Consider the following 26,332-nt stretch of genomic DNA (forward strand, 5'->3'; position numbering starts at 1 on the left):
CTTCCATCAATATTGTGCAAAAGAAAAGAAAAAACTGACAGACGGACAACTTGATTACTATAGAGCACCCGCATCTTCGATGTAGGGCCCTTATAATACTTGTGGTTGATGAAATTCAAGTTTAACATGGGAACATTTAAAAAACACACTTCGGAGCACTTGCCCTAGCCAGGGCTTAAAGCTACACGCCTGATCTGGGCTACATGTTTATGTTTTATATTGAATGTTTTGGTAGTCCTGGCATAACATTTACTAGCCCTGACCAGCTAGCTAGTGGAATTGTATACCCCTGATGTAATTATGAATGAAAAGAACCATCACACAACACAGTACATATAAACCTTGTAAAATGAGTAGCATGCCAACAAATAAAACTTAAATGTCTAACACAAAATGATAAAGACATGATTTTGATACATCAATACATGTGTGCGTCAATTTATATAAGACTATCTTCTGCTCTAAATATTGATCTTGTAGCAAGCAATAAATAAGATACAGTTCAAGTACTTGTAATCCACGTCTACTTCAACTATTGATGCTCCTTTGTTACATCATATATAAAGGTTTTACTAAATGCAAGACCATTATAACTGGCAACAGGTAATATGAATGATCATGATTAAAAAAAATTACAAGTCATTTTCAACAAATCACTGTGTAAATCTATCTCTTCAGGGAAAAGGAATGAATCAAAATTTAAAAAACAATAGCACAGAATTTAAGACCAAAACAAATGTTTTGTACAACATACTGAACATACATTGCATGCAAAGTTTAGAAACAAAATTCCACCAGTGTACAATAAAATGGTTCAGAATGTTCCATCAAATAGTTGGCCATTTTATCAAGTTGACTGTAGAAACATGTACAATCAAGTACAAACTTTTGTTCAATAATTCTCTAGGAAGTACTAAATTCCGACCTTTGTCCATGGAAGGTCCCTGCAAAATTTCATTGCAATTGGTTCAGGTGTTTTGGAGAAGAAGATTTTTGAAATTTTAGTCAATTTGTGAACTCGGTGAGTGTCTAGTGTAATCTTAATCACTACACAAATTATTGATATTGTAAATTTTCAAACAAACAGAGTTTAATAACTAAACAAGTTAAAATTTGTTCTCCCACCTCTACATATGAAAGATATGTATCATATGGACCATCCATGCAAGATAATCTTGGTCACCTGTATCTCCAGTACTGCATTTTTCAGTACCTATCAGCTAACATTTTACAAGGTGAAGTCCAATGCAAAAACATATCAGCAACTTGTGTTGCCCCACAAAAAATATTATTAAGCTTGCTGTAAACATTTGGATGGCACTCTAATTTTGAAGCAATTCCTCTGTAAAGCATACTTGATATTTAGTTTATATTTAATGTTGCATTTTCAATGTCATTGTTGATTTTACGTCATTCCCAGTTAGGAGGTGGGAGAAAAAGAGTTCATCACTACAATGTTGGAGGTATGAAAATTCTACCCTCAGATGTAAAATTTGGCAGAACCTAGGCGAGCCCTACATTCTAGGCTAGAATTTTCATATTCCACAATGTGACTTATTTACATAGGATAGAGTATGTTAGTCACTTTAATTTCATCTTTATATAAAAAAAAATACCAATATATACTATTACAATCATCAGTATGCCCCTTAGGAAGCTTACTTTATGTATTCGTAAAGTTTAAAAGGAATTAGAATAGTCCTCCTACATATTTTCTTTGAGAAAACATGGTGAGGTTTCTTTTTTCAGAAAACACGTTGACTACATTTAAAGGTGTTAACTAGAATGAAATGTCAGCATTTTTTTATCTTCGATTCAAGATATATCAAAATATAAAGTTTCACAAGGGGCTAGTTGCATCTCTCAGTATCTGCTGCTATATTCCCTGCTGCCATAGTCCCGACTACTGCTACCACCACCACCACTACTACTACGTCCTCTTCCCCGGTAGTCACTACCTCCACCTCCTCTTCCTCCTCCTCCTCCATATCCTCGACTGCCACCTCTACTTCCACGGTAGCCTCCTCCTCCTCCTCCTCTACTGTAGCCACCACCACGACTATCTCTGCGATCCCGGTCTCCATATCCGCCACTTGATCTACGATCACCACCTCCTGTCAGAGTAAATCAATCACTCAATTGTTAAAACAAGACGCAAACATCAATACTGAAAGAAGTCTTTGATCTTATTTTCCCAAGTACCAGATACAATTTATTAAGATAAGGAAACAGAACCAACATTTATATCTAATTATCTCTTTTTTTAGCTTCCAATTCATTTATTTGATCTGGCATATTGCACATGAAAACAAGCTGGCATATTACACATGAAAACAAGCGCTCAGATCACAAATGATTTATTTAAATGAAACTATTGACATTTCTTTTCTTCATAAACGATGTTTTACCTTGTCTATCAGAGGCATAATCTATGTAAATCTCTCTTCCATCAATGTCAAAGCCCTGCTTTTCTCTCAAGGCATCAGTTGCATCCTCTTGTGATGTATATTCCACGAAACCAAAGCTGTCAGATTGAAGGGAGAACATTTGTTCATGCATACTTGTAAAATAATTAAACTCATAATTATGTTGTTATATCTGTATCGAATAATAATCAAAAGGTTTAATTTTCATATATATATAATAACTTGAACCACAAAGGCATCATTGTCTTAATAAGAAGTATTAAGATATTTGATAACCATTGAAATAGCCCAATAATTTGCTCTAGTTTTCATGAGAGGGAGGATTTTCTTTAATATTACATATAATGCAGGTAAGAAAATCCTGTTCTTCAATTTCTAAAAGACAAGAATTTTGTGGATGGAAGTCTGTGCTATTCTGGTAGTCATGTTTTCATAATAACTATTTTTTAAAAACAATTACACTGGTTAAACCTGATGCATAAATGCTTAGTGAGGTGTAAAACTCAATGCAGTATGAAATGTGCACACAAGTACCCCTAAAGTGTAGATGCTGAAAATTCAGTACATCAAAAGTGTGATCACTCATTCACTGCAAGTTTAAGGGAAGGGGGGGGGGGGCTAACCAGAGGCATCTCTGAGATGTCAATTGACATGTTAATATTCTTTTTCCCCCCTGTGCAGAATATAGAATTCCAATAGAATATAGAGAAAATGTATTAGTGACTGAATATATCAATTTGCAGCACTCTCTAGCGAAGTAGGCTGTATTTTACCTGAACCTGAAATCATATCTAAATCTGATGACCATTCCCAGTCTACAACCAGATGAAAACAGCATGAACTTGTATTTACCTGGGTTTCAGTTTTCCTCAATATCGGGGTATATAACCTCCTTAAACGACACTTGACCCTCAAAATGAATTAGAGCCTTGCCATGTTCCCGATTTTGCCCCCAACTTATATGCCTCGTCATGTTTCCGATTTTGCCCTCAACTTATATGCCATGCCAAAACATTGTATCTACTTGAATGCAAATGGTATTTTTGTGTACGAGACTGCAAGTACTTGCCATGAATCTTGATTCATAATACACAGGTTTTTACTCATTTTGTTACGAAAATATATAAACCAATTAATTGATTTAAGGTCATAGATATGTATTGATAAACAGGTAGGAAGTTCATCCCTAGTTGAAAATCCAATGTAGGGAGACAGTATCACAATTTCCACATATTCTAATGTTTAATATTAAACTGATGAATATCGTATGTTTATTATTGACAGAACAGTGTTTTTCTCAATATTAAAGTATTTCAAAGCAATGCAGGCATTAATTCAGGGATTTTTTTATCAATGAGCCACATGTATCCATTTTTCTGTACTTCAGGAAACTGGCTACCTATTTCACTACTGTGAAGTTTTTCAAGAAAGATAACTCTTACCTGCAATTAATATTTGCATATGGTTTTATTATAAAATGTCATTTTTTAATCGTTTATAGATAATATATTTGACATAATTTCAGCATTTATTAAATTGATATAAATTAATGCAATACTAATCTATGGCAGTATAATTTTTATTGACATCGTTTTGCAAAATTGTTTTTTTGTGGCAGACAATTTTCTTTCCTTCAAAGCAATATAACTACAAAATTTGAAGAATTCTACTGAGAAATGGTGACACAATCCTATTACCTTAAATGAATTTGATGATCGGTTTTCATTCACAGAAATATCCTCTTTATGTTAAACTCTGAAGCCTTTGAAGCTTCACCTACAGTAATTTTCACCTATCATCCTGTATATGGCTCCACCTCCACCAATCAAAATGTTAGTTGCAGGATTCATTTGAAATGTGACGGTACTTAACTGGTTTGATTCATGTTGAATGGTTCTAATGTGTACAAGCATTTACACATCAGGTTCAGTGGATGTTAACTAATAAGAAATGTGTATTTTCAGTAATCTGAGAAGATCAGTTGGCCAGTAGTTTCAACAGCATGTATAATGACTATCAATCTTGTTTGAATTGGTGATCAATCTTGTATAAGATACCAACCCTCTTGGTTTTCCAGTATCGGGAAACCTGATCAGTCGTGCAGATTCACATCCACCAAATGCAGTTAGAAGGTCCTTCTCAGTTGCATTGTATGATAAGTTCTTTATAAAAAGAACCTTAGTCTTTTCACCGCCTATGTAATAAAATAATATTTTTCATTTGAAAATTAACACTTACCCTTTTCTTTCTTGTTTTAATGTTCAATTTCACCTGATTGTCATCCCTGCATACTGCACTGCTGACGTTCATATATCTTTTTGAGAGAACTTAACAAACAGGTTCAAAATTTGCACCTGGAAATCATAAAATATTTCCATATAAACAAACCTTCAATAATACTAACAAGTGGAAGGAGGTGAAAGTCACTCGCTCTGCTCACACAACCAGCACTAGATAAATTCTATGGGGAAAACATAGTTTTTATTAAATTTTTGAATGAACGAATAAGAAGAAAACTTGAATTAGTCAGATTACCATTTCACACAAATAATTTGCCTTTGTTGCATGTTTGATCACAACTTAAAAAAAGTTGAAGGATACCCAGGTACCCACTTTATAAAAAGACCTGGTTTCAAATGGCGACTCCCACCAGGTAGCTGGACATCGGAGGTGACCATTATTGTAGTGCAAGTAAATTAACACACATACATCAATATTTTAGCATTGATACGACTCTTAATACATGAATTGATGATAAAATAAATTCACTGCTAAGACAAAAAAATATATGCATGTTTCAGGTACCCCAACTGCACTCCATCCAGTGTTGGAATTACTTGTCCACCGGATGCAAACAAATTGATGGACAAACAACCAAGGCAACTATAAACATGCCCTCTATATTTCATTAGCAGGCATCAAAACCAAATTTAAATCGTAATTTAAACCTGTATTATTATTTAAAAGGTTGAAAAATATGTTTGGTTACTTTTTTTAATTTTTCTTACGAGTAGTCCGTCACCTCAAATTTATTTATTTTTTAAAACAGAACAATAAAAATAAACCCCCGACTGACCAACGAATTTTTTTTCAGTCATGCTACCTGAAACATACAAAAAATTGTTTTCTTTACAATGACAGTGCTAATATTGATTTTTAATATTCCGGCATTTTGAAAAGACAAATGGATAGGGAAACAAAACAGCTTACTTCCCCCACCAGACCTCCGTCCACCACTTCCCCCACTATAGTCTGATCTGGCAGATTTTGCTTTGCTTCCACGACTGCCAGCATAGTCCAAGAACAAGGATGATCCCTCCAAGTCTTCACCTTGATGGTCATTCATCATCTGTTCTACGGCGGCTTCATCATCAAATACAACATAAGCAAATCTGAAATTTGAAATGCAATATATATGTATACATATATCATTATGCACTCATAACCAGTTCACAACACACAAATGCCAATAATGCAAAAAATTGTTCATCTTTAAAAGAACTATCACAAATTCAGACCGCCAAAGCAATACATTACTACCTATTTAACATCAACACTTTTCTTTGAAAATAAACTTTTGAATGCCCTTACATTTCTTTTTTTGTTTAACAGAATCAAAGTCTCACAAAGTGAAAACAATGGATACAGATTATACAAATGTAGTACTAAACCCGATAATAATAGTTCATTACTAGCTGAACAACTGATCATTGATATACAAAGATGAATATCCCTTTACCCTTTGTGAGCGCCATCTGGACGGGAAGGAAGTCTGACTTCTACAGTGTCAGAGAAGAAAGACTTCAAGGAGTCTTCAGTCACAGACTCTGCCAAGTTCTTGACAAAAAGAGTTTTTTCATCATCATCTGAAATAAAGATACATATTACGAATGAGCACAATGCTTAAAACTTTCTGACCCTGTTTTACCTTGTGCATACAACAGGATAAAGGAACAGAGATGGAATTTGTTTGTCGATCACCTGCTGGAGTTACTAGACTATGGTATTTAATTTAAAAAGAAGGTTTGTTTCCATTTTTGTTCCAACTTATAAAGTTAATTTCCACCACTCTTTCAAATATTGCCCCTGGCAGGTGAATCAGGATACCCCCCCCCCCCCTTATATCAATAGTAGTAGAAAATACAATCGGGAATAATTAAAGTATCAAATGTTCATGAAGTTGTAGTAATTTAATTTTTTCTCGTCTTACAAGGTAGTTTGACCTTCTACAAATTGAGCATTCTTGGAATTCCAGTTCATGTTGTGCTTCATTTTTTTCTTTTTACCCCAAACCAACATCCTCGATTGCAATTTATAAATGTTGGAACTACCGCTGCTGCTATCTTCAGACTACATTCACAAAGAGCAAGTTGTTCTGGGTCAAATTGGGTCAAGCATTTCACACATGTGAATCAATCATCATGCTTCGGAACATTTTTGTTCCTAGAGGTCGCTGAAAGGGACAGTGTCTGGGTACTACAGAGGCATTGTCATTGTCCATGCATGTTGCATATGCATCTGCATCAAAAATTGTAACAACACTCTCATCAGAATGCATCCTGGATTTTTTCTCTCAATTTTGCAGCAACGCTAACTCTCATCAGCTGCATTTATTTTACCGTTACCATTTCTCTATTGGATACTTGTTATGCACCACCATAGTAAAATTCAGAGGTACTTTGCTCGGCAAAACCAGCTGTATTATCAGAACCACATATATAACCATTTCCAGCACAAGTTCAGAAATCTGTATAAAAACAGATGTTTGTATACTTTGAAATCAGAATATATGCTTCCTAACATGTATACAGTGGGATCGGAACTTGATTCTTGGCTCTATGCAAGTAACAGTTTAATCCAAATAACTGCATCAACCTTCAATGACTTGCACTTGAGGTCTTTAGAAACGTGTCCTATTTCAACGGTACTCCAGTTTCGACGGATCAACTATAGCAATTTAGGATGTACAATTGCGTGTTCAATGCATGTTAATAGAAGGTGGCCGAACAGTTGAATCCAATTTTTTTTTAATTTATGAAGATCTGAACTATGGAATAAGCAAGAAGGAAACACAACTGACAATAAAGCTGTGTATGTGCACAAGATATAAATTGAAAGTAAGATTTCTTAAGTTGTACCGAATCACCGGACTATCCCAGAATTTGAAGTTTAACAAGCTCAACCAACCATGAAATCAGAACCTGTAGTTAGAGTTCTGTATTACAAACAGAGTACACACATCATAAATATCTGATATTTATTAAGTTTAATGTATCTAGAGCATTGCTATATCAACTAAATACATTTTGTAGAAATTGAACCTTAGTAAAGGTGAAGATGCATTTGCCTTTTGTTACAAAAATTAGAACTATCCATTAGTGCAATCCTTAAAAGAATAATGATCCTGTTATACTCTTCACTTCTTAAACAAAAAGAAACTCATAAAATAATGATATAACTAGTCAGCAGTGTCTTTCAGTACCATATGGAAATGCAAAATTATTCCTCTACAGGAATTTTAGGAGTATTCTATAACGTGCATTTCAACTTTTTTTTAACTTAATTTACCTTCTAGTCATTTGTCATGGTAATTAGTGACATTGTATGTCTTTTTTATATATATATACATCAAACAAGACAATCTTCACAAGTGTACAATTTCATATAACAAAGCCGACCTATACTTTGTTCGTTACATTGTGAACTTTCAAAGTTTTCACTTGTCCATAATATCTAGAGTGCTAGTGAATTTCCTACTGAAGAGATGATCTTTTTTGTAAGAAACAAAAAATGCTAATGAATTCCTTCTCACTATTAAATATGAAAAAAAAGACTATTTTCACCACAAATTTTAAACAAATGTAACAGCAGTAATATTTTTTTCAACAACTCGGTAATGATTGATTTGCCCTTCGATTCCAATTTAATATTGAATATGAATTCCATAAAAGGTTCATTACTGAACTCTGGTATCAAACATATAAAATGAAGACCTTTCCTTAAGATTGATGGCAAAGTGGGATCAAAACGTGGCTAAAGTTGCTTGTAATCTAGCCCCAGTTTCCTCTGGCCCTAACACCAGATTTTTTGACAGATAGATGCCTGGTGTTGGGCCACAGCATTAAATTGGAATCATAGAATCATAAAAAGGCACTTTTGGATCAACTGTTTGGGATCTGGCCCCACACCAAACTTTCTGTTAAATTGTCGAAGTCTGGTGTCAGGGCCAGAGAAACACAGGCTACTTGTAATGCATTCATTATAAAAAAAGGAAACCTAATATATAGTTCACAAGTCTGTTTTACTGAAGTAAACTTAAATGAGTATTCTGTGACATGATATCGACCAATTACATTTGTCATCCTTATCTCTACTTCCAATTACAATCTAATTATCGAGTATTATCGATTGATTCTACACTGAATGCCCATCACTATCTGGGGTTCATCATATTGCCTCCTCCGTTGATACCAGTTAGAATCGAAGAAGCTTTGGTTTGCTAGTCTTAAGAACTGAAAGACAAGTTTTCCCTAGCAGAGTCGGTAGGAAGCGGCTAGTACTATACCATGGTGACCCTCCAGGAAAGCACTTGTCACAAGTTTTCCATGGGTCATAGTGGTTCTTGTGAAAATATTGCCAAGTATTTTTGTCAATATATTTCCTTGGGCCCCATGATGGGCACCAAGGAATCAGAACCTAAGATTACGTTTTTTTCTATGCCTCTGCTAGGGATTGAAAATACATTATAAAATATTTAGAAACTACTCTCGCTGAATAATAAATGTTGTTATAATTAAAATCGGCATTGGATTGGCTAAAGAACATTACTGAAACGCTGTAACCGGTGCATGATCATTTTTAAGGGTAGTGGAAGCAAAATGAGATAGCAAATGTTAAAGAGACAGCTAGCAGAGGACAACATGCGCCTCATCTCATTCCGTCGAAACTGGTGATGCGAGGATATAGTCAATCGTCCATTTTCAGTGACGGAGCATGGCTGTATCGGTAACGTTAGCTCTGGATCAACTTGTGTATACCAAGCACACAAATACCTTATTTGTTATTACTATTTGAGCTCGGTCTTGTACTGTGGCGGTGCTATCGTTATCCCGGAGGAATATGGAGCTCGACTTCCTCTAATCGCCTATTTCAGAAGCCATCGAGGCTAGGTGTTGCGACATTTTTTCCCCGTTGTTTGTTTGTAGTACCCAAAACAAAGGCCCTTTCAGCTAAATTATTGTTACCGCGTGATCTTTTCCTGTACTGGTAGTCATCCATATCTATAGCTCTTCGAAAATGCGGTCTGCAGTGGAGCTATAAATCGTTTGCCAGATCTACCTTTGAATAGTTGACAGAAAAGTCTTTTACAAATGTTCCTTCACCCTCGCCGAGCTTCCACCATGCGCCCTGTAGAAGTCCTGAATGATTAGGTCGCAAACTGCAGTGGTTGCTTTGACAGAATGTAGTATAAGAGGCGTGTATCAATTCTGGTAGAACTGCATAGATTTCAAAAAGAAGTTCTGATAAAATCGTGTTAATTGCAAGAATTGTGCTTTCTTAGTGTATATTTACACGATCGGTATTTCTATTTTTAAATAGTTCACCCTAACACAGCAAGTTCAACAAAAACACTAAATTCACTAACTTATAAAATGCATAGTTATTATTGGCGCAGTAATATTTATATAATTAAGGTATGTTTTTTGACGTCATTAAAGAGTGCCACATAGTGATGCACAATATAGTGCACGTTTTGGCACCCTTGTAAATACACGATTAAAAAAAAGTTATGATAAAACATGAATCTAGGCTGAAGCCAATTTGGATAGTTTGTTAAGGGCAAAGATGTAAATGAGTCACACACCATTTTATGATTATACTAATGTAGCGGAAATGCGTCAGACAGCTGCGCTGTCTCTCACTGGGACCGGGGCAATCGGGAACCGTCGGCACTTTCCGTAAAGGAGATTTTTTTTTACGAAAAGTGCCGAAGGTTCCCGATTGAGGCTGAGTAGAACCGGGGCTGGTGAGATATTAGTGGATATTAGCACGGACTTAGATCTAATCTAATTCCGTGATATTAGTTCACGGTCAAGAGAGGTCTCCTAATGATTTAAATGTATAATGTTTGCAAGAAATTGACAGTTTATGTGAAAATAACCTTGGTATGTATGTGAAATCATTTGTGAGGCCTATTTTAAATGCAGATGATACTGTGTTGATGTCAGAATCACCTGAAGGTTTACAGAATGCACTTATTTTTTTTCAAAATTATTTTGAAAACTGGAAATTAACTATCAATACCAAAAAGACAAAAATAGTAATTTTTTGAAAAACGGAAAATCAGATGGCGATTTAATTTCACTATATTTGATGATCCAATAACTCGTGATGATTCTTACCCTTATCTCGGAATATTGTTTAATTATAAGGGATCATTCGTTAAAAAAAAAAAAGTTAGCTAACCAGGCAAAGAAAGCATTGTTTGCAGTGTATACCAAAATAAGAAATATTCCTCAGTTTATCTACTGACTTACAATTTAAATTGTTTGATTTGCTAGTCGCTCCAATTTTACTCTATGTATGTGAAATCTGGCGATTTGAAAATGTAAGCATCATTGAAAAAATTCATCTGCAATTTTGTAAGAAAATTTTACATGTTTCTTTTGTTCGAAGTAGTACTCCAAATTTTATGGTGTATGGCGAACTGGGCAAATTTCCATTAGAAATAGAAATTAAAGTTAGAATGCTGATGTTTTGGCATAAATTAATAACAGGAGGAGATAAGCTATCTAGTGTATTCTATCGCCTAATACTAAAAATGCAAGAAAATAATTCTGCAAAATTTCAATGGTTTGGATATATAAAATCATTACTTAATAACACAGGGTTTACTAATATTTGGATATACTAAAACACATGTACAATGAATAGATCACTCTTCAAAAATTTGCTTAAAAAACGTCTATGTGATCAATTTATTCAAAATTGGTTCTCTACTTTTGACTCTTCATCTCGTGTACAGTTCTACCATATCTTTAAAAACCAGTTTAATTTTGAATCATATCTAATTAAGCTTAATTCCAGCGAACGTATAATTATCAGCAAATTTAGAATGTCGAACTTAAAATTACCCATTGAAACTGGTAGATGGGTTGGTATACCACGTAGTAATCGTACTTGTTTGCTATGTAATAATGGTATTGGGGATGAATACCACTATCTTTGTCAATGTAATAATGCTACGATAACTAATTATAGACATAAACACATCGCACATTACTTTTATATAAATCCAAGTTAAGCTAAAATGAGAGATATGTTTGAAATTTGTAATCGACTTTTATTATCCAGAGTGAACTACCTTCTTAAAAATGTAGAAAACCTTTGTATTTCACGCTGATTATTGTCATAAAATTGCAGTTTTTTCTAAAATTGCATAAATTTGTAATTTTATTACCTTTATATGCTTATAATTTGCAATTAATCATTATTATTCTTGAATGAGTTACTTTAATGAGTATTTACTATAACTATTGATATGTTACAATGAACTTAGTTACTGTATTACCCTGTCTGCCCTGTATGTTGTTTTGAATTGTTGACCTCTTGTTACACACACAAGTGTGTCAAGAGTGTAATAAAGGAATTGAAACTATTAGCTGTCCGTGTGTACGGTTCTGAGCAGGGACATCCTGATAAGGAAATCTGATGGTGAATTTATCCGTAGATATTTATGAAAGTTTGCAAAGTTGTCCTAGTCATTTTCAAATTGAAAACACATTACATCAACGATGAAATACTTTACATATAATTCTTACAGCATACATGGTCCTGGAGGGGACAACATGATCATGGAATAACATACAGTTTTCTATTTATATATATCCATTTATAATGTCAATGTAGATAACAATGCATTTTGGTCATTAGAGTTGTGGTATTTATTGATTAAATAGAACCCCGACTTATAAGAATGGTTGTATTTGTATATGCTGTATAGTCTATAACCCCGACTTATAAGAATGGTTGTATTTGTATATGCCGTATAGTCCATAACCCCGACTTATAAGAATGGTCGTGTTTGTATAGGCCGTATAGTCTATAACCCAGACTTATAAGAATGGTCGTATTTGTATATGCCGTATAGTCTATAACTCCGACTTATAAGAATGGTTGTATTTGTATATGCCGTATAGTCTATAACTCCGACTTATAAGAATGGTTGTATTTGTATATGCCGTATAGTCCATAACCCCGACTTATAAGAATGGTCGTGTTTGTATAGGCCGTATAGTCTATAACTCTAGCTGTTAGTGTGTACGGTCCTGAACGGGAACATCCTGATTTTTGCACTTATCTAGAACTAATAAATAAGCATTTTTGTGTAAGTTTGTACATGATACTACTTTCTGGTACCAAAAAATATATAACATAGAACCTCATTATTTCTGAGATTGCGATAATTATATTTCATTGCCGAGCGGAGCGAGGGGAATACTTTTTCTGAAGATGTAATACAAAACTATTTCAAGCACTGCCGAGCGTAGAGAAAGCAAGAATTTATGGGACATTATTTCCGTTGTCAAACAGATCGAATGAGGCGTAGAATAGTTTTCTGAGTTAGCGGTATTATTCCAGGTTATATTTTATAACGTTGAGTATTTATATTTTATGATGGCCCAGCGGAGCGAGTGTTAACAAATTCTCTAAAAAATGGTAAAAATGTAGGTTTTTGGTTAAAACAATCTGATTTATTTTGTCATAAATATGAATTATGATTTAATTGTTTGTCTTTTATTGTGAAATAGTATGCATACGTATGTACAAGGGCAACTCCTAATAAAAAGGATGTACACGCCAGGCTTTGATGCCAACATTGGTTATTATTCACCTGATAAAGTGATGCTAAGGAGGCTGCTTTATTGTCTTCGAAATTTTTGAAATTTATATTTTTTAATTGATATAATAAATCACTCCAGGTGAACATGTGTACATGAAACCACAGGTGAAAAACAGGTTTATCTATCATGAAATGGACTCTACCTTAGAAATAACACTTTACCTATATATCTAATTCCAACAGATGGTATAGTCCTCTCTCAACTGACAGGGCGATCACACCGTGACATTAGAACAATAAGATTAGGTAGAGCAGAGACGTATAATACAATATTATACGTCTCTGGGTAGAGTCAGTCCGGTGAGCCTTGACCACTGTCCTGACTGGACCCCCTACTAATATATAGACGATAGAGGAGTAATCCCCTATTGTTTAGAATATAAGTACTGGACTCCTTGTTTGAGCAACACCCTTAGGCATATATAGATATTCAAACTGCTGACTAGGGAAAAGGCAGAGAAAATTATAGTTCAAGGGATGGTTGATATTAGAAGGAAATCCCATATGAAACAGAGGAAAATCTTCAAAAACCTACGTCCAGATTATTTTTGGACACAGAAAAAGGGTGTTGCCCGGGCAACTAGGGCAACCCCCCTGGGTCCGCCACTGCAAACTATGTCTAAAGTAATTCATATTTTAATTGCATATAAAAGTGTATACGGTCCTGAGCAGGGACATCCTGATCAGGAAATCAAACGGGGATTATATCCGTTGTTATTTATACAATAAATCAAGTTAAGAACGTGTACGGTCAAGTGAGGTGTCCTTATAATTTTGAAATGGAAAAGACGTCAAATATATCTTGAATCACTTTATGTATATAGATTTTAGACAGTTTACGGTCCCGAGCGGGGTCATCCTGATCAGGAAATCAATTACTCATTTTAGTCGTATTAATGGACCAAATACATTTAGGTGACACTGCTTACAGTTAAGAGAGGAGTAAAGATGATTTAAAAATATAAATTAAACGATCTCTAAAGTAATTCATATTTTAATTGCATATAATAGTGTATACGGTCCTGAGCAGGGACATCCTGATCAGGAAACCTAATATGAATATATCTGTTTTTATTCATGAAAAAAAAATGTTTACTGTCAAGAGAGGTGTCCTATTTATTTTGAAATAGACGTCAAACCTATCTTGAATCACCTTATTTACGGTATTAGAACGTATACGTTCCTGACATTCTGACAAGGAAATCAAACGCCTATTATAACCGTATTCATAGATCAGATACATACAGATGACAGTGCTTACATATATTATATATATTATAACGTATACGGTCCTGAGCGGGGGACATCCTGATCAGGAAATAACATATATGTTTTTTCTCATGTATATACTCTCTAATATTAATTAAGTCGTTTTTACGATCCTTATAATTGCGGTATACAGCTAATTTTGCAAGGTAGTCCAATGGGTAAAAAATAACTGACTGTTTCCTAATACTTTTTTATTTATCTCCACCCAGCTACACACCCTGCTCCACCCGATAAAAAGTAGATAGTTCGTTTAAAGATTATTTTAAGTATATTTAGGGGATTGTACACATGGACAAAATAGTAGAAAGGTTTGAAGATAAAATGCATATAGTACATCGGCTTAAGATATTTTTACTGGTAAATTGGAATAGGAGTATTTAAAGAAGAAGAAAAATAAACAAAACAAAACAAAACTTAAAGCTTTATGAAGGCTGATCGGTTTGTTCTCATTTCTCCCACTTTTTCTGATCAAAGGAATTACATAAACACTGGAAAACAACAGAGGTGTTATTATAGTCTGTTCTGGTATAGTACAGGTAGATTATTTACCTGTACTTACCTGTTCACCAATAGGAAATACTGTGTTAGTTATAGGAATATTAAACAAATATATTTCCTGATTTTTCGTAATATTTACTGGAATTATGAATAAATATATACAATATTCCAAATATTACTTAAAAAAAACACATCAAAATACATTAACTGAAAACCTGCTTTTATCAATTTCATATTAAATCAATTTTATACATTTTTACTATACATTTACATGTATGTAATTTGTCATATATATATTTCATAAAATAGAACTAAATTTAGCAAGCAATTTATGACAAATATAATCAGTAAAGACAGAGATCATGTATTGCATTATTAAATATGCAAAAACAGATGCTGGGAATGAAAATAAATAAAACTAATTAATTACATGTACACATGGAATACTCAGCGCTGGTTGATCAAATCAATCATATTCATAAAATACACACATGCACAAAGATACATTATATAAAACTAATATAATAGCACTAACTTACTAAAGATAAAATATTGGAAAGTCACAGATAAGTCCATAATTTTAAGAAATCCTAGCAAAGCACCAAATAAAATTTCCATAACAAGCATATTTATCATAATGTCACTCTAAATGCAAAAGATGGAATGCTGTGTCGGCGTACTGGAGTACATCTGTTGTACTGACCATTCTCCAATTTGCAAGCGTTCCTTATTCATAAAATACACACATGCACAGTTACGGTAGCGTTATGCTCTTGGTCTGAGTTGCCCTCCTGCTGCGTGTTGGATGCGCGTTATCTCGTTGCTGGCTTGTATTTCATGGAAGACGCGGATGATGCTGTAGATGTTGGGGTGAGCGTGTTCCACTTTCTTCTTCAGTTTTCTGTGCCATCCCTCTATGCGGTTGGTTGTTCTGGGTCCCTCGGTCTCAAAGTGGTTCCAGAGCTGTTGATCTCGGTCAATCCACTGTGTCACGTTGTAATCTGTAAATGGAGTGGTGTCCTGTGGAACATCAGCATCGTCTATGTCCTCCAGCTTATTGAACCAGACATCTTCTACATGGTCTAATGGAACAAGGGGTAGTACGTACAGCGGCACGCCGTACACTTTGTCGGACATCGTCGTTGTTGGCGTAGAGTTGTTGAAGTCCGGTCTGCTGGACTTTCCTCCAAATACACTGTGCATATTGGAAGTAGCAGCCCTTCAAACTCACAGCTGGAAACCCTACGCGGATGGCTTTCTGGACAGCAGCCTCAAAGTCCAGGAAAACGGTGGTGGGATTGAGTTGGAGGTTGAATCTTGGTCTTGAGTAGTGTAAAGAATCTTTGCAATGGTATGTTGCCTGGCTCTTGCTGAGAAGTAGACTGTATACAAGTGGGTTCATCTGGTCTCCAATCCTGGCGTGGACAGTGTAGATCTGCTGAAACTGAGTCGGGCACATGTAAAACGTTCCATCACAGAAGAGAGTGTCGGCGTCAGGATTCATTATTATCAACTAGAAATATCAGTGGACCCAAGCCATATGGGGTTATCAAATAGAAACATAACTAATGATTATGTTTTAGGGGGAATAATCTAATGAGTGATACTAAGTTATTAATAATTACATTGAAGACGCATTTATTGGTAAAAAAGATTCTCTGAAAATGATGCTCCAATACGAATTTGCTTCACCCTAAATTAAATAAATTTAAATTTAAATTTTAAAAAAAGAAAATTAATCAAAGCATTATCATCTATATATATACTATTAAGAATATAAAATATATAAAATATTTGTGGATTTCACGTTACTGTTTTGTATGATCTATCTGATGAAATTGGTATATGATATGAAAAAAATGTCTAAAAATGATGAAAATAGACTATATCAAAGCTACATGTATATGACAGTACTGTATATATATATTATACAGGTAATGTGAGAGAACACAGGTAAAAAACCAGGTAAAATATATATGAAACAAACTATAACTGCTATCACCACATTACTGCCTCTATGGTCTTTTTAACAAGTGGGAGAAAGGAGAACACACCGGCTGATCAGTGGTGGAAAACAAATGTTATTATTAAGCAAACAATATCGCATTCAAAGGAAACAGATGTTATAGACTATGATGGTATTTGAAGAAGTTACACGTTTAGAGACGATATACATACGTGGAAAGCAGCACCCTTTTTGATATCCCGAGTTTCCTCTGGCCCTAACACCAGATTTTGACATATAGATGGCTGGTGTGGGGCCAGAGCGCACTGCTATATAAAAACGTGGAATTCTCCGACACCGTTTGGTATCGGAGAGTTATGAGGTGCTTACAACAAAAATCTTGTATGACACAACGCATGACAAACCTCAGAATCAGCTCTTATTATCACTAACAGCTGCTAAATTCCGTCAGTAGAATCCTCGATTTTCAATCGTTCAAAATGTCCCACCTGAGCCCACACCAGACATCTAGACTGCAAATATGTCAAAATGTCCAAGTCTGGTGTTAAGGCCAGAGGAAAATCGGACTAATTTTGAAGATGTTTGTTTTGAGACCGTTTATGCAGGACTATCAACAAGGATCGGTTTCAGAGAAAAACAGACTTGTGAACTGTATATTAGGTTTCCTTCTTTTATAATGAATGCATTACAAGTAGCCTGTGTTTCTCTGGCCCTGACACCAGACTTCGACAATTTAACAGAAAGTTTGGTGTGGGGCCAGATCCCAAACAGTTGATCCAAAAGTGCCTTTTTATGATTCTATGATTCCAATTTAATGCTGTGGCCCAACACCAGACATCTATCTTTCAAAAGATCTGGTGTTAGGGCCAGAGGAAACTCGGACTACCCTTTTAATTTTGAAGATGCTTGTTTTGAGACCGTTTATGCAGAACTATCAACAAGTATCGGTGGTTTTTTTTTTATAATTGTTTATTTTTCGAAGATTTTACATAAATAAGGCATATTCAAACACATACAAAACAAACAAAACACATTGTTTTCTTCTTAGCCACCATCATTATCATCATCATCAATTTTTACATTCCTTTATTGCTATTAAAGAAAACAACAGATACTGACAAACACAAAATCTACACAGACATAGACAGGCAGAGAGATAGAGAGACAGACACCCAGACAGACAGACAGACGGACAGAAAGATAGAGATGTCAGACTTTCCGAGTAGCAATGTTTAGGCAAGTTCAACTACTTTTATCCATTTTCGCCATTCATTAGTAAACTTATTCAGATATTTTCCCCCTTTACCATAAGCAATATATTTCTGAACATTGTATTATTCTTTAATCAAATTTACCAGTGCCATAACATTAAGTGAGCTATGCAAGCATCTAGTTTTGTATATATAATGCTTAATAAAAAGAATAATTTCATTGTCAATTCTATTATAAATTCCTGCTTGCTCGTTACATCCAAAAATAATATTTTATTTGTTTATTGAAAAGGGAATGGCAAGTGCATTTAAGAGATTTTCTAAATTTGTCAAAAAGCTTTGTACTTCAGTGCACTCCCATAGGATATGAATAATTGTCTCCCTTTCCATAAAACATAAAACACACAGAGGGTTATTTATTAGTCCAATCTTAAATAAATATGAATTTGTTGTTAAAATGTAATGATTTATTCTAAATTGTAACCATTGTAACTTTGTGTTATTTGTTACCCTGAATGGAACAGCATATATTTTTTTCCATGTTTCCTTATTATAATCAAAAACAGTTCCCCATTTATTTTGTCCTGTTACTGTGATATTATTTAGAATAAGAACTTTATAGAACTCCTGTAATCCTTCTTTCTTTTTTTTTAATATAACTTCAAGATTTAATGGTATGATTGGGTAACTCAACATCTTGTTGGGTACATTGTGATTCTTAATGTATTTCTTTTTGCTCTTTATCACTCCTTGATATTGAAGATAATTTGTTATTGAACCATGAATAGTACAAAATTCATTGAAAGAGAAAAAGGAACAAGTTCTAATATCTTTAACTAAATCATTGCTAATCACAATCCCCTTATTGAACCAATTTCTATAGAAAATGTCACTATTACCAATAGTTATGTTTTTGTTATACCATATGGGTATCGGTTTCAGAGAAAATAAGCTACGCATGATCTAGAAATAAGATAAACTACATGCATAAGGGTCTAACTCGTTATCTTGATCCTGTCATTCTAATACACTTCCGTTTACTAGTCGCGGCATCAAAAAGAGACATGAACGATACGGCTTGCCAAGAGGAAGTAACTCTAAGCAGAAGAAATATACCTTTTTGTTTCACGTCCTTAAAGGGAGAATACTTCAAGTTGGGAAAAAACGCAAACACATACGAATAAAAGCTCGGAAATGGAACTTTCTTAGCGATTTAAATTGATGTATACCTTTTACCTTTAATTTAAAGGTTGGTTCAAAATACTCATTAGTAGAACTCCCCCGCGGAAGTTTTTGAAAATATAGAGATGTATTTGTGTAAAAATGGTTTTAAAGGTATTTAGTTTAAACTTTATTTTATTGATGTTAAATTAGAATAGTACAGAAAAGGATCCAGAAACAAGTACATAGTACTTATGTAAATCCGTCTCCTTATAGACATAACAGCAGCTATGGATCAGTACTGACAATATAATAATTCATATATATAAATAAATATATATATATGTATAAAGTATAACATGTGCAGGGAAAAGAAAGAGAAAGGGTGCAAGGATTTATAGTGGGATGGGGATGATGTTTGATGGGGATGCGATGGGCATTAAAACTGCATTGAGAGAACAAACGCTGATTGCATGAATACAAACGATATTTGACGAAAGAGCACTGTGTCTGTACATGTTGTGGAAAGTTTATGTAGTATGTTATGAAAACATTTTAAAACTACAAATGCAATTCTTAACTAGCACTAATGATCTCTAACACTCTACGCAGACCAATGCGATATGCAAGTAATTGCAAGTATCACCACAACAAACATGATTACTGATATGAATGAGTCAAAAATAGTTTCATTTAAGTGAATTGGTAGTTCGGGTCTACCATAAAGTAAAAAGCTTACATTATAGTTAGGAGGTAGGCGACTAAAACATTGGATTCTCAGCTGCTGGTAGTTAGGACATTGGAGGAGGAAATGTTCTGTAGTTTCAGTAGACAAATTATATGAGCACATGGGACTATCAACTAAGTTCCGTGCAAACAGGTGAGTGTTTAAGGAGCTGCAGTTCATCCTAAGTCGTGCATGATGCATCTCACCTTGTCTGCTTCTGCAGTAGTAATAGTGCTGAGGAACAGAGAGAGTGTCGACATTTAGATTTTTTTTGAGGTTAGTAATTGAGGGATTGTATTTTACGTTATCTGGTAGTGCATTCCATAAATCAACAGAAGAGGGGAGGAAAGAGTCTTTATATAGATTAGTTCGACAGTTGACTCGACAGAAATTGTTAGCTCTTCTTGTATTGTAAGTATGTACATTTGAATGGCGAGCAGGTAGAACGTTAGCAAGATAAGAAGGGCACTGACCATGAACAATCTTATGAAATTAGATTACAGTGTACTACATTTGAGTTTGTGTTTTCTACTTCGGGCAATAAGGGGGTCCCAACCAGATTCTGCATATAGTCTGTCGTGACTTGTGAGTTTGGTTGCCCCAGCCACGATTCTGGCTGCTTCGAGTTGTATGTTTTCAATCAACTGGCTTTGGCCTAAAGTTATATTTTGTATGTTGTCCCATACAATATCACCATATTCTAATAAGGGTCTTATACAAGTATAATATATCGTTTGAAGAGACTTTCTATCAATGATAAATTTTAGATTCCTAATTATGCTAAGTTTTTTAAAAGGCTTTACTAATAAATTTTGTTTTGAATATGGTCACCCCAACTTCCATTGGCTGAGATAGAGATACTGAGATGTTTATTGCAAGTGACTTCAGTTAAAGAAATATTTTTAGACAAATCGTGAATTTTCATTAGATTATTATTTAACAGGTTTGCGGTCGGACCCGGTGACTCTACTTTGACATATAGAGACGTATCGTCAGCAAATAGCTTTATAGTACAATCGATGTCTTTGACAATATCATTTATAAAGATTATTTTTTTTAAGTAGTAAGGGGCATTAAAAGTAATTAATTCATGAAATAACGCCTTCTGCTAAGCTTACATACTGATATCAAACGAACTTTATAAAAAGGGTCGGTATCTTCATATGTTCATAGAATTAAGTGTTTTGAATCTGCATTCAAATTTTAGTCTCAGTTTCCTTATATTTACCTAGCTCTTTACCATAAGTTGAAATACTGATTTCAGTATAACATTAAGTCTTGCTTACGTATTCGTTTTCTTTTGCACATCATGTCTCCGAAGCTTAACGCACATCATGGGGTTGGGTGTGGGGAAGAGGATATGCCGGGGGGTGGGGTATGGCGAGACGCAAATTAGTTGGGTTGTCGAGACAGGGGAAACATTTGTTCGTGTTGTTATAAGGTTGGAAGGAGGGGTGGGACTGCCACATTTATCCTTTAATCCTTTTTTCGAATGGGTAATGAACACGGGTATATATATACGTGTCTGATTACATACGTACTTATGTGCCACAAGTCTTGAAATCGCGTTATGTTATTTTCCCATTTGGTTTCTGTGTTAATCTTAATTTTCTTCTTTAAAATTTTATTTTCAGCCTTAGTTTTAATTTTCATCTCATCAAATTTTAACAACAAAAAAATACATACAGAAAATTCAGAATTCAAGGGAAAATCCTGGAATTTGAGTGCGGTGGGACATTTGAGCAATTTTTAGTCAATATCAACATTAAGAGGGGCCATTCTATGTAAAATTAAAGTAGAATTTGAACATGGAGGGATCATTGGCATCATGGCCCCCTCCAGGATTATCCCCGTACTCGTAATATTGTTTTAAACCATTTATACTATGAATTGATAAGACAAAATATTTCATTGCAATATTTAACATTGTGTACCACAAGAAAGACGCCAATAATGACTTTAATGCGAAGATGAAGCCACAGAAAATAAAATATAATAAACCATACAGATCTTCAGTACAGGAACTACCGTTACGGTTTCTGTAGTAGTTTAGAACGAAGCAATTTCGGCCTCTTTTTTTTTATTATTAAAGTCGTTCTTAACACTATGGCGTTTGTTGAAATTTGTTTATATTTTGAAGAGAAATTGCATTCCCTCAATAACGGCAATCGCGTATATGTAGCTTTTTTCTGTCAAAAGATTGGATAGCCGAACTTGCCTCGCCTTGGTAAAAGATCGGACAGACGATCTGGGGTACTCGGGAGGATTCCTGACGCTATATATACACGTCAAATCTCCCCCCATTGGAACTTGCCCGGTATCATTGGCCGAACCTGCCCAAAATTGATATTTCAATAAATTCATTAATTACAGCTAGGGTATTAGAAATAATAAATAACTTTGATTTAGTGGATGTTTTTAGAGAACAGCATGCTGACATTTCCAGATATACATGGCGTAGGAGTAAACCTATCAAGCAGGCTAGGTTAGATTTCTTTTTGGTTTCTGGGAACTTATTACAAAGTGTAGGTGAGACAAGTATAGATCCAGGTTACAGATCAGACCATTCTTTCCCCAAAATTGTGTTAAAATTTAACGAATTTAAAAAAGGTAAAGGTCTATGGAAGTTAAATAGTTCCTTATTATATGACCTGGAATATCTTAATATAATTAATGATACTATTAAAACAGTTAAATTACAGTATTGCCTTCCTATATATAATCCTGAAAATATAGATGATATACCTGATTCAGATTTACAGTTTGTTATAAATGATCAGTTATTTTTAGAAACACTATTAATGGAAATTAGAGGTAAGTCAATTTCATATTCTTCCTATAAAAAGAAACAGTGTTGGGCAAGGGAAAAGACCTTAATAGATCAAATACAGGAACTGGAAAATGAGAATAATGTAGACTTAGACAAGTTACTTGAGAAAAAAAAGGAATTGGAAAAGATTAGAGTACATAGGATAAAAGGGAGTATAATACGTGCAAAAGCCTTATGGATTGATGAGGGTGAAAAACCTACCAATTATTTTTTTAATTTAGAAAATAGACATTTTACATCAAAAATCATTCCAAAGTTACAACAGGAAAATGGGGAATTTCTAACTAAACAAGTAGATATATTAAATGAGGTGAAATTTTTTTATGAACAATTGTATTCTATTGATAATGAAGTCGATGACATAGATTTGGATGAATTTTTAGAAGATTTTGATGTTCCAAGATTAAATGTTGAAGAAGCGGTCAGTTTGGAAGGTATTATTACACTTAAAGAAGCATCTATAACACTAAAGAATATGAAAAGTAATAAGAGCCCAGGCTCAGATGGATTCACATCAGAATTTTATAAATGTTTTTGGAATCAGTTAGGTAATTTTGTGGTTAGGGCATTAAATTATGGTTTTTCAAATGGTCAGCTATCTATTACACAACGTCAGGGAATAATTACTTGTATACCTAAGGCTAATAAATCAAAGTATTTTATAAAGAATTGGAGACCTATTTCTCTATTAAACATTGTATACAAAATTGCTTCTGGATCAATAACAAGTAGATTCAAATTAGTTTTACAAAAAATTATAAACTCTGATCAATCAGGATTTATATCGGGACGCTATGTAGGAGAAAATACTCGCCTGGTTTATGACATTATGCAATATACAGAGGAAAATGATATCCCTGGAATGTTATTAATGGTTGATTTTGAAAAGGCTTTCGATTCTGTCTCTTGGAAATTCATAGACGAAGTACTTAGATATTTTGGATTTGGAAACGATATCAGAAATTGGGTCAAAATTTTACACTGTAATTCAAGCTCTGCTATAAACCAGGGGGGTAATTTATCAGCTTTTTTCAAAATAAATCGTGGTTGTCGTCAAGGAGATCCCATCGCTCCATATATTTTTATACTATGTGCAGAAGTTTTAGCAATCCGCCTTAGAAACAATAAGAGTATAACTGGTATAAAGGTTAATAACTGTCCCATCTTAAACTCTCAGTATGCAGATGACACTTCTCTGGTATTAGATGGTTCTGAAAAATCACTGAAAGGGGCGGTTGATGAACTAAATATTTATGCAAAAATATCTGGTCTTAAAGTAAATGTAGGTAAAACTGAAGTTGTCTGGATAGGCAGTAAAAAATACAGCAATGATGTTCTCCTTCCAAATATGAATCTTAGATGGGGAGTTAATAAATTTACTCTTCTTGGGATAGATTTCCATGTAGATCTTTGCAAAATACCTAAAATGAACTTTGATAAAAAATTAGTTAAACTTAAAGCTCTTATTAAGAGCTGGAGTAGAAGGTTGCTCACACCTATTGGTAGAATTAATGTCATTAAATCTTTATTAATTTCTCAGATGAATCATCTGTTCATTTCCTTACCTAATCCATCTGAAAAATTTATAAAACAGCTCAATTCTGTTCTTTTCAATTTTTTATGGAATAGCAAAACTGATAAGATTAAACGGGACATAATAATCCAAAATTATCAAGAAGGTGGGCTAAAAATGGTTAATTTAATGTCTTTTATTGAAGCTCTGAAAATAAGTTGGATAAGAAGGTTTTTTAGATCAGAAGGTAAATGGGTAAGCATTTTAAAATCTTGTGTAAATCCTCATATCTTGGCTAACTCAGGAAACGAGTACCTTAATAAAGTTCAAGGAAATTGCAAAAATGTGTTTTGGAAAGATGTGTTTAGGGCATGGTATAAATTAAGAGCAAAAGAGGAGCTGTTTAAAAATGAGAATTTTGCCCTACTTAAGACACCCTTATGGTATAACAAAAATATTTCTGTTGGTAATAAAGTTGTTTTTTATAGTAAGTGGTTTAAAAACGGGATTATGATAATTAATGATTTGTTGAAAAACAACACAGACTACTCTTTCTTGTCTTTTAAGGAATTTTGTGATCTACATGGTACAATAACTAATTATCTAGAATATCATGGCTTGATAACAAGCATAAAGAATTATCTGAAACAACTTAATTTGCCAAACAAAAATGTGATATACCCAATTATACCGTTACATCTTGTAATAATTTTAAAGAAGAAAAAAGGTTCTCAAGACTTCTATAATATACTTATCAGAAATAATGCATCAATAACTGCTCAAACAAAATGGGGAACTATATTCGACTATAATCAGGAAACTTGGGGGAAAATATATGCTATTCCTTTCAGGGTTACAAAAAATACAAAATTGCAATGGTTGCAATTTAGAATTAATCATTATATTTTAACAACCAATTCTTATTTATGCAAAATTGGACTTGTAAATAACCCACACTGTGTTTTTTGTATCATAGAAAGGGAGACAATTACCCACGTTTTATGGGAATGCAGGGAAGTACAAAAATTTCTGAGCAATTTTGAAAGTCTTTTAAGTGCTCTCACTATTCCTTTCTCACTAAATAAAGAATCAATGATCTTTGGTTTTATCAACCAAACTGGAATTTATACCAGAATTGATAATGAAATTACTCTGTTCATTAAACAATATATATACAAAACCAGATGTTTTCATAAGTCACTTAATGTGACGGCTTTAGTCAATTCGATTAAAGATTACTATAAGGTTCAGAAATATATTGCTCGTGGTAAAGGGGAACAAGGCCTTAGAAGATTTACTTCTGAATGGGAAAAATGGTTAAAATTAGTAGAGCTTGACCTCAACTAACCCTGAGTCTTATGACTATTTATATTAAGTTAGTAGTTGTTATTGTACTTTAAAAAACAAAATACTGACAAATACTCACAGCAGTCTGATCTCTCTCTCTCTCTCTCTCTCTCTCTCTCTTTCTCTCTCTCTCTCTCTCTCTCTCTCAGTGCTCTTTGTCCATTTGTTTTGTCTTTCTATGTGTGAAAGTGTGTGAAAATTGAATGTGTCTTGGTGATTGTATAAAATCATCATCAGATGATGAGAATGATGAGGAGGATGAGGTTGCTGATAATTTCAATAGTAGATATGTGTGAATGTTTGGATGTGTGTTGATGTGATGTTCTGTATAATGTACATGTTCTGAAAATCTTGGAAAATAAAAAATAAATAAATAAATAAATAAATTACAGCTATACGTAAGTCAAATGTAGGCTTTGGTACAAACCATCATGTGAAGCTGTCAGTGTGACATAATTAAGTAACTGTTATAACAATTTGG

The 26,332-nt window shown here is 34.0% G+C and overlaps 2 protein-coding genes across 2 annotated transcripts; both read right to left on the reverse strand.

Moving 5' to 3' along the window:
• Positions 1–1,202: 1,202 nt before the first annotated feature.
• LOC110448216 (glycine-rich RNA-binding protein GRP2A-like) lies at positions 1,203–9,868 on the reverse strand. The gene is made up of 6 exons (XM_021494348.1): positions 9,671–9,868; positions 6,166–6,292; positions 5,637–5,818; positions 4,488–4,620; positions 2,409–2,524; positions 1,203–2,114 (listed from the first exon to the last, which is right to left on the reverse strand). Exons 1-6 carry the CDS (start codon positions 9,702–9,704, stop codon positions 1,864–1,866), a joined length of 843 nt encoding a protein of 280 aa, XP_021350023.1. The 5' UTR covers positions 9,705–9,868; the 3' UTR covers positions 1,203–1,863.
• Positions 9,869–15,861: 5,993 nt separating this feature from the next.
• On the reverse strand, positions 15,862–16,600 carry LOC110448209. Its single transcript, XM_021494337.1, has 2 exons — positions 16,205–16,600; positions 15,862–16,149 (listed from the first exon to the last, which is right to left on the reverse strand). Exons 1-2 carry the CDS (start codon positions 16,598–16,600, stop codon positions 15,862–15,864), a joined length of 684 nt encoding a protein of 227 aa, XP_021350012.1.
• Positions 16,601–26,332: the final 9,732 nt, after the last annotated feature.

Source organism: Mizuhopecten yessoensis, unplaced genomic scaffold (assembly GCF_002113885.1).
Source record: "Mizuhopecten yessoensis strain PY_sf001 unplaced genomic scaffold, ASM211388v2 scaffold3949, whole genome shotgun sequence".
Classification (NCBI taxonomy): Eukaryota; Metazoa; Mollusca; class Bivalvia; order Pectinida; family Pectinidae; genus Mizuhopecten; species Mizuhopecten yessoensis.